Here is a 10,328-nt window from a genome sequence, read left to right as displayed (position 1 = left end):
ACAACTAGTTTCCTTAATTGGCAATATAGGGAGAATAACCAGAAGCTCCAGAGAAGAATATAGGTTGTTTCTTCATAATGATCATCTTCTGATTCAAACGGCTAGTTTGAATGCTCCGACTATATAAGCCAAGTTCAAGCTCAAGTTTCACAACTGATCATCAACTTATACGAGATATATTGTAAAAGTGAGCAAAGGGAAAAAACACAAAGCAAGTTCATATTTATGAAATTGATTAGAGAGAGATTAGTTCAAACAATTCATATCTGAAATTGTAATCTTTCAATTGTAAAATTAGTAGCTCTCTTGTTGCTTTGGTTATAAGCAGCATATAATGTAGAAGTTGACTGTTAAGTGAAAAAAGGTATTTTACTCAAACTTCGGCTATCTTGTAAAAGTTTTGTTCTCTACCTTCGAAAGAGTTCAGTAGTGAAAGCTCAAACGAATGTATTCTAAGAACTGGACGTGTAACCCCCGTTCCGGGGCGTATAGAAAACCAAGCAATTATCATAATTTAAGCAAAAACACCAACATAACTATATAAAGGCTCCTCATTTATTACCGTCTATCAAAATCTCACAACCAAGGAATTAAATAACCAACCAAACAATTTAACCTGTCAATAATATTCATTTAAATTTAAACAAATAATCAAATCCAATAGTATAATAAATATAATCAATGTCTATAAAATTTGCTAATGGAAATAAGACCGTTGTGCTTACCAGCCTGAATGCAGGAAAAACCTGAAAATCTAGTAAATAGGAGAACTTCTGAACCTAGCCTGAAAATTTCAACATGGCAAGGGGTGAGCTGCCTACTCAATAAGCATAATGGTAAATATCTATATATATATATATATATATATATATATATATACACACACACACATACAGTTCACATATATTATATTTGATCAGTCAAGTAATCATTAAAATTAAATAGATGATATCACAAACCAGACTCTTTACTACGCCTAATATCCTAAAGTTATATTTATTTTAAGGGCCCTAGCTAAACTTAAGTAATATATATATATATATATATATATATATATAATGGTCCTATGGTGTTTTATCATCAAAATAGGTATGCGTTATCGTCTACTCTTGCAAGACACACAACCTTGAGACTTCACAATATAAGTACTTTTATAACGGTACTGCTATCGTCTAATCTTGCAAGACGCAGTACCAAACCCGATCCAAAATTTAATAACACCCTATCGTCTCCTCTTTCAAGACAGGTGTATACATTCACAGTATCAACAACCTCCAAACTATTGTACCTATCCACTTAAGCTAGCTAATTAAGTGAAATTCTAAAATGAGACGCCTTTCCATTCAACCACAGACATTTTCCTTGTAAGGTAATGATTCAATATGTGATAAAATAATATGCACCTTCTACGATTTAATTAAGCAAAACCATACCACTAAATAATAATGGTTCACCACAACAATTGATTGTCCAGAACAAAAACTAGCTCATACTTAACATTATCATGAACAACATATAATATACCAATAAGTTATAGATATAACTTTCCTGGAATGAATGTACATATATTTATTGACATATAGTTATAGGCATAACAACATATAAACAATTCTTCCTAAAACAGTATAGATATAGACATAACCCTTTTTGGAATAAATTATAATGTATACAGGTATATAAGTATTAATTATGTAGATATATATATATATATATATTTATTTATTTATAATTATGGTTACCTCTCGTTTCAAAAGCTAATCAAACTGTTCGGGGTCCTGCTCACCCGTCTCTTCCTCTCCTATAATTATAGAAATGCATTTCTATAATTAATTATTATTGAAACAATAATATATATGCAAATGTATACTCAAAATGCTCATAACCCCACCAAATACTTTAAGATTTCATATTAATCTAATTAGTTCAATTCTCCTAATACCAAGAATTAAGAAGCACTATTATGTAGACTGGAACCTAAACGAAATGATTAAAATTCTGTCCGGAACGCTCATCGGAGTTTCGCCGGAAACCGGTGGTCGGAAATTCGCCGGAGTTGTCGAAAGCACGAACCGATACTACCACAAGCTAGCCAACGTTTAGGAGAGTCCAAAAGTGTGCTCCTTTCGCTATTAAAATCACTTAAAAGGTCGAAATCTAACACTTTGTCGGTGAAAAACGCACGCACCGGTCACCATATTTTTCGATCAGAAAAATAGCAATATTGGTCTTGAAATCTTCCTTACATGATAAGGAATTTGATGGTGAAATTTTTTGTCTCAAATGGTGCCCGGAATAAGGAGTTACGGAAGAAATTAAAATAAAAAGAAAAAGGAAAACGAAGACCGCGCAAGAGGAAGGGCTTTGATTCTGGAAAAAAAAAAACAGAACTTCTTTTCACCGCCAACCCTTCTAATATAATAATAATACTAATAAACAATTTGACATAAGTTAATATAATGATAATAACTAATAAACAATTTGATATAAGTTATTATAATAACTAATAGCTAATAATAATAATAAAATGTTAAAATAATACACTTATTTTAATATAATTTAAAATAACTTTTATAATTTTTATTTTGCAAAATCACTCCCTAAATTTACGGATATTACAGGACGTACGCAGAAAGTCGAACCAGTATAAATCTACTGAGTAATTTCTTTCTTTCCTTGCTATTACCTTTTACTTCTATTTAATATTACATGCTCTAATCTTTATCTCACATATTAACCCTGTGGATATTTTTTTGCTTAACTTAAATATCATTTGCCATAAGCTCTTAGGAGCCTTTGATAAAAGAGTTTGTGAGTGGGAATAATTAGAAGTTGAAGCAATCTCATTAGATTGAAATGTTGAAAAGCACACTAGATTGACTTGAGTAAAAAAAGTTTTGAGTAAAAAAATTTTTTAGGGACTAAACTACTCAATAGTTCTATTCACCCTTATATATTCAATGTTTTTCTTTTGTATGTTTAACAAATCAACACAAAATCTAAGACTCTCATACGGTTGAGCTTTTAGAATAGATAATGTAATATAGTTATTAGTTTGATAACATATCAAATGTTATCTTTTGATTCATACACAAAAATCAATAAAACCTATAAATCCCTTATGATACACCAGATCGGGCTCGGTTATTTATAGAGTGGATAGATCTGTCATTTCTTGAAATCTCTCTTCTGATTCAAAATCATGGTGTACAGTTCCAATCCTTGGTTCCTGAATATTTTCTGGATCTCAATGGATCAGATATATCCCAGACATATAACTCTATTCTAAATAGGATGCTAGAACAATGTTATTTCTTATACAAGTGATTCTTATGATAATCTCGATGATATTCTTAAGAGAGAATTTAATTTCATTTGTAAGAAGAGTACTAATTTAACAACTGATTATTTACCCCAAATATTGTCATGGAACCGATTGAACTAAAAGCTCAAACTTATAGTTAAGGCTCAATCATATATCTTATATTAATCTCTGACACACCCCCACATGACCATTTGGTCCTAGAGGCTCTGATGCCATGTCATAAAACTGATTGAACTAAAAGCTCGAACTTATAGTTAAGGCACAATCATATATCTTATATTAATCTCTAACAAATATCATACTTACAGCTTGTTAAATTTGTTTTCTCCTTTTAAATCCTAATTAGCTCTCCACCCTATTTTAAGAAATTTTAAAACCTATATTATATGTGTCTATAGAGAAGTTTAAAAGATTTAAATGGAATGCTGCATATTTATGTTTTTTCCACCATACATAAAAACATGTTATATATGTAATGAAAGCGAAGAATTCTCTTAATCCTACAATTTTTAGTCTTCTTTTTTCTTGCTTATAAAAACTTACAATATCCACCCCCAAAACAACATAATAACAAAAATGACTTGCATCATTAGTAGTATCCAATATGCCATATTATTCATTCTTGTAATTGCTATAACAGTTAACTCCGACGATGCATCGCCAATTCCGACCGAAAAAACGAAGGTAAGCAAATGGTTCCTCGGCAATATCAAGCCGTACCAAGAGCGTAAAAATACCTTAGACCCTCTCCTCTACAAGGCGGAGGCCTCCCGTCGAACGATCAAAGTGAGAAAAGACGGAAAGGGAGATTTTAAGACGGTCATGGAAGCAATTGAAAGCATTCCATCTGGAAATAAACAACGTGTAATTGTAAATATTGGAGATGGAGTTTTTAATGAGAAAATCATAATTAATAGAACTAAGCCTTTTGTTACATTATATGGAGCTGGTAAATTTACCACTTTGCAATTTGATGGTACGGCCAAGCAATATGGGACTATTAATAGTGCTTCTGTGGCTGTGGAGTCTGATTACTTCGTAGCTTCTAATCTTATTATTAAGGTATATTTATATATAAAATCTATCTTAATTATTATAATTCATGTTTTTCAGACATAATTAATCATATACGTTTTCGTGAAAACATGGGCGACGGAAAATTCAGTGTTAGATTCTGACCATATTACAAAATTCGTTTCATTTTCTAAATTTGAATGTAATACCAACGAAAAGTTTACCTTTAGCAACCACATTTTCCGCGGTAATTACAATTTTTCTTTATTTTTCCTCATCGTAATGTGACCCCAATAAATCCGTCTTGACCCGAAAACATAAATTAATGTGTAAGTAAGGTGTAAGAATATGATTTTTTTCAATCAAAAAATCATATTCTTACACCTCACTTATAAATTAATTTATGTTTTCGGGTCAAGGAGGATTTATAGGGGTCACGTCACGATAAGGAAAAATAAAGAAAAATTGTAATTACAGCGGAAATTTTGGTTGCTAATTGTAAACTTTTCGTCGGCATTACATTCTAATTTAGAATCTGCAACGAATTTTCTAATATGGATGGAATTTTCCGTCGCAGATGTTTATCCCGGAAAACTATATGTAATTTTTAACAAAATTTCGTCTATTGACCCCAATGTTTTGTTCTAGCTCGGCCATAACTGGGGTTGATTTATTGTTTTATATAATATCATTGTTGCTAAAACTAAAAAGTTAAGAGTTCGAATCATGGTAAAATCCTTATTTGATGAATTTCAATGCAGATAGAAGAGACATGTATTGTAATATTTCGAGTTTAAAGAATATTTGATTATTATATATTAATGTTTTGGTTATAAATTTTTGTTGGTTTAGAATACGGCACCAAGGCCAAACAGCAAAACGCGTGGAGCTCAAGCCGTTGCTTTAAGAATTTCAGGAGACAAGGCAGCTATATATAAATGCAACATTTTAGGATTTCAAGACACATTGTGTGATGATAAAGGCCGTCATTTTTTCTACGGTTGTTACATTGAGGGCACAATGGATTTCATTTTTGGAAGTGGAAAATCTCTTTATTTGGTAATCAATCTAATTCTCAACATCAATATTGAGTACTATTAATTTAGTCAAATTGATTGATAGTTATTTGATACGTGTGAAATGCAGCGAACACGTATTCATGCGTTACATGACGAAACGGGCGTAACAATTATAACAGCACAAGCAAGGAATTCGAAGTTGGACGATTCGGGATACTCATTTGTACATTGTCAAGTAACCGGAGATAAGACTGGTAATACATATTTAGGAAGATTATGGATAAAATTGCCTCAAGTAGTGTTTGCATATACTACTATGACTGATGTTATTGTACCCGAAGCCTGGCTCAACGAAGATCACCCTGAGAAAAATGGGTACAAATATAAATTATTAACAGTTAATTTCAAATAAATGTTCTCTAGTTTCACGTTTTTACAGATCATGGTATCTGTGTTTTTTGTTTTTGTTAAAAACTACATATACCGATCTGGAAAAACGTGAAACCACAGGATCTGGTTTGATAAACTAATTTAATTGACAATTATTTAATGCAGAGATATCTTATTTGGAGAATATAAAAACTCAGGACGAGGGGCAACTCTTGCTGGACGAGCTAAACACAGCAAACAACTAGATGATAAACAAGCTAGATACTTTCTCAGTTTGGGTTATATTCAGGCTTCTAAATGGTTGCTTCCTCCTCCAGCCTCTAGAATAATTTAGGGTTTTTTATATTTATATTTATTTAGATAACTACAATTTTGTTATTATCTATTGGTAGGGCTGTTACTAATCAATTCAGTTTGATATTTCTGTAATTCAATTTGAAGTTATGACAATATAATGAATTCAGATCAATTGCCTCTCTCTCTCTCTCTTTTCTATTTTTGCCAATTTCAATTTCCCTTGCTAGGGTTCCTAACGGTAACCCCCAATTCTCAAATACCTTCTAGAAACATCTCACTCATCCTTACCATACACCCCGCCGTACCTCATCTACCCTAACCAGCTCATCACACTGTCCATTTGCATCAGAATCACCGTACCTATTGCCGTTGGAGATCGACCAAGGACTGAATGCCACCTCATGGAATTTGTTATTCTCCATGTGCAATTTGTTATTTTTATGCCTTTCCTATTTTGTCATGTTGCTTTTCTATCTTCTTATATATTGTAATGGATGTTTTTCTTTCTTCTTTAATGAGAATTACAGAGAAAGATATTTTACAATCTTTCCTCATTCATCTTCTTATGGTATCAGAGTGAAATTAGCTCCGCTAAAGCTCTCTTAACCTTCTTCAATGGCTGGAATCAATTCAACGAGCCCCTATCATCTTCCTCCAAATGAAACTCCATCGCTCTCGCTAGTAACACAAATCCTCACTGGACCCAACTACCATCAATGGTCTCGAACCATGAAAATAGCTTTGCTGTCCAAGAACAAGTATGGATTTGTGGATGGAACTATCACTATACCAACCAGAGGAGATAACATGTATACCTACTGGGAACGCTGCAACAATATGGTTTTATCCTGGATAAACCATGCTATCACACCATCAATAGCTCAGAGTCTTGGGTGGCTTGAGAAGGCGTCGGATGTTTGGGTAGATCTGAAAGAGAGATTTGCACAAACAGATTCATTGAGAATCACTGAGTTGAGAAGAGAAATACACAGTCTTAGCCAGGGGACTAACAATGTTACAGACTACTACACTCACCTGAAGATCCTCTATGATGAGCTTCTTCATCTCAAGCCCGTGCCTACCTGTAGCTGCAACCCAGCATGCCATTGTGGTGCTTTTAAGAAACTCAGAGATCAGCGCGATGCAGATCAAGTCATAACCTTCCTGCAAGGGTTAAATGACAATTATTCAACAATTTGCTCTCAGATTCTTCTGGTTGAGCCTCTACCTCCTTTGAGCAAGGTCTTTGCTTTGTCCATACAGCATGAGAGACAGCTCGGATTCACTAATCAGAGAGCAACAATGAATCAGGAAAACACTCCTTTTGTAGGGTTTGTGAATACAAACAACAAACAAGGTGGAAACAAAGGCAATTTCAAACAGCAAAATCGCAAGAATAACAGCAAGAACAGATCTGTCTGCACATATTGCGATAATACATGACACACAGAGGAGATATGCTATAAGAAACATGGCTATCCTGCTGGATATGGGAATAGAAACAAGTCAAACAACAACCAGTATAGGGCCAACTATGCAGCAACACAGGGACAAGAAAGAAGTGATGTAGACTCTGGTGATGAGGATACACAATACACTCCACAGGCCAAGGGAGAACAATTCACACTTACCAGGGAGCAATATCAAAGGTTGATCTCCATGTTGCCACATGAGCAAGCTTCAAAGGCATCATCAAACTATAATGCAAACAACACAGTTAAGGGGCATGGTAGCATCAACACATTCAACAGGAATGAGAACTCTGGTATTATCCTAAGCTCATCTTTAAATGAACCTGCAAAAACATTGTGGATCATCGATACAGGGGCTACAGATCATATAATTTGTGATAAAAGTTATTATAGCACATACACAAAAATCAAGGGTTGTAGTGTGAACCTATGAAATGGAAACATTGTCCCTATGCCTTACATTGGTACAGTTGAGCTAAGCCCCAAATTAGTACTGCATAAAGTCTTGTGCATACCCAGTTTTGAGTATAACTTGATTTCGACTAGCAAATTGCTTGCAACTAGTCAAATTTGCATAATTGTAACAGGATCACTGTGCATATTACAGGGGTTTACAAATTGGGAGAGGATTGGCTTGGCTGGACAGCATGGAGGACTCTATTACCTAGAAGAACCCTTTCCTAATTTGCAGAATAGTTCAGCTGTTATATTAGTTTCTAGCAGTTTAAATGTTTGGCACCAAAGACTAGGTCATTCCTCTTACAAAAGGGTGAGTAGTCTAGATTTACCTTGTACCTTTTCTAATTCAATCAATGAAAGGGCCTATGACATTTGTCAAAGAGCAAAACAAAAGAAACAACCATTTGCTTTGAGTAATAGTATTGCTAAGGAAATTTTTGATATGATACATATTGATATTTGAGGCCCTGTTAGAGAATCATTTTCTGGCAAACATTACTTCTTGACCATATTAGATGACCACAGCAGGTACACTTGGGTAACTTTAATGAGCACAAAAGGGGAGGCAGGACCCCTTTTACAGCAGTTTTGCAAATATGTCCTTACACAGTTCAATAAGCAAGTAAGAGTCATTAGGTCTGACAATGGACCAGAATTTACAATGAAAGAGTTCTATGCCCATACTGGAATTATGCATCAAACCTCTTGTCCTGAAACTCCCCAACAAAATGGGAGAGTGTAGAGGAAACACCAGGATATCATGAACACTACTAGGGCAATAATGTTTCAGAATGGTCTACCTAAGGGATTATGGTCATAAGCAGTTTTACATGCAGTGTATTTGATTAACAGATTACCATCTGTATCAATTCAGAATGGCACACCATATGAGAGATTGTATGGACACAGACCATGTTTGGATGATTTAAAGGTGTTTGGTTGCCTAGCCTATGCCTCAACTCTCAACAGAAACAAGGATAAATTCACAGACAGGGCTGTGAAGTGTGTGTTCTTAGGCTACAGGAATGGAATCAAGGGTTATAAATTGTTAAATTTAACCACTAACGTGATATTCTTTTCCAGGCATGTTGAGTTTCATGAAGAAAACTTCCCATATGCAGAACCACAGACAATTAATGATACTCAATTCTGCAGTGAGAATATCTTGGATGCATCTCATGATGCATTGCAAGAAGATGAAGATGAAAATGAGGAAGCAGAATCTGCACAGCAAGAAACAATAGTCATCTCAAATCCAAACATTGAGACACACCTGGATAAGGAATATGCACCTGATGATCAGACACAAACACAACAAATATTGTTAGAGTTTAGTGTCCTAAAGATAATTGTTTTAGGATATAAATATTAATGAATAAATTGTTTATTTAATCATTTGTTTAATCAGATATATAGCATTAAAATGTAACTATATATAAAGGCACAAATCTTTCATAAAGAAAGTAATCCTAAGTTTATTTAAGTAGTTATAAAGTATTCATACAAGCATGAAGTGAGACTATACTTTATAATAAGATCAATAAACTTAAAATCAACCCAAGTCAAGTAATATGTTATAGGGGTTGGCATATCACTGTTGAGACTTGCATGTAACAATGTTTTCTGTCGAGACAGAAAGCTGATCTCACAAGCTTTAGATATTTAGATATCTAGACAGTTACATGGATACGGTGAAGGAGTTCATTAGGATTGGGACCCGACTTGAGATAACAGTATGGATTAATTTATCTAAAAGTGTCAACTGTTCATCTCATTGGTATTAGTAGGTATAACTAATCCTCGGACTCAAACATTCGTTAATTAGTGATTCTGGATTATGGAGTCTGATACTTTGATTCTGTGCGAGCACGATCCAACAGGTGAGAGCCTGGGGTGTATGAGAGCAGGGTTGGGTATCACACAAAGTAATTGCAGAATAGTTAATGTCAGATTGAGCATTCGTCACTCCCGATAAGTGGGAGATATATCCAAATGGCCGCTTATGGTGAATTGACTGAAATCCTTGCAAGGTGATAGAGTTAAGAGTAGAAATGAACATTTCACTTAACTTATCTTTCAGAGTGAATTCAACCTGTACAAATAAAACCGGACTCTTCGTTATATGTAACCTTGACACGTTCCATGGTTATAAGGAATTGACCGGCAGGATATAGTTGATGAAGGATCGTATTATACTGTACCTAATACAGAAAGGTTAACGTCAGTTATCAACCTGACTTCTTAATTGCTCTGGGGGAATATCATAGGTTCTGCTAGTAACAGCTCGCGACGATATTCCGTTATATATATATGTTGGAATTAATCGTGATGAATAATTTCGAAGGATATATACGG

General features: G+C 34.1%; 1 protein-coding gene across 1 annotated transcript; it reads left to right on the top strand.

Annotated features, from left to right (window-relative positions):
• Positions 1 to 733: 733 nt before the first annotated feature.
• LOC136217633 (putative pectinesterase 63) lies at positions 734 to 6,079 on the top strand. Its single transcript, XM_066004244.1, has 5 exons — positions 734 to 808; positions 3,836 to 4,384; positions 5,189 to 5,395; positions 5,483 to 5,730; positions 5,911 to 6,079. Exons 1-5 carry the CDS (start codon positions 734 to 736, stop codon positions 6,077 to 6,079), a joined length of 1,248 nt encoding a protein of 415 aa, XP_065860316.1.
• Positions 6,080 to 10,328: the final 4,249 nt, after the last annotated feature.

Source organism: Euphorbia lathyris, chromosome 1, assembly GCF_963576675.1.
Source record: "Euphorbia lathyris chromosome 1, ddEupLath1.1, whole genome shotgun sequence".
Taxonomy (NCBI): Eukaryota; Viridiplantae; Streptophyta; class Magnoliopsida; order Malpighiales; family Euphorbiaceae; genus Euphorbia; species Euphorbia lathyris.
Note: the sequence above shows the minus strand (reverse complement) of the source record. Positions and strands in the feature narration are given on the sequence as shown.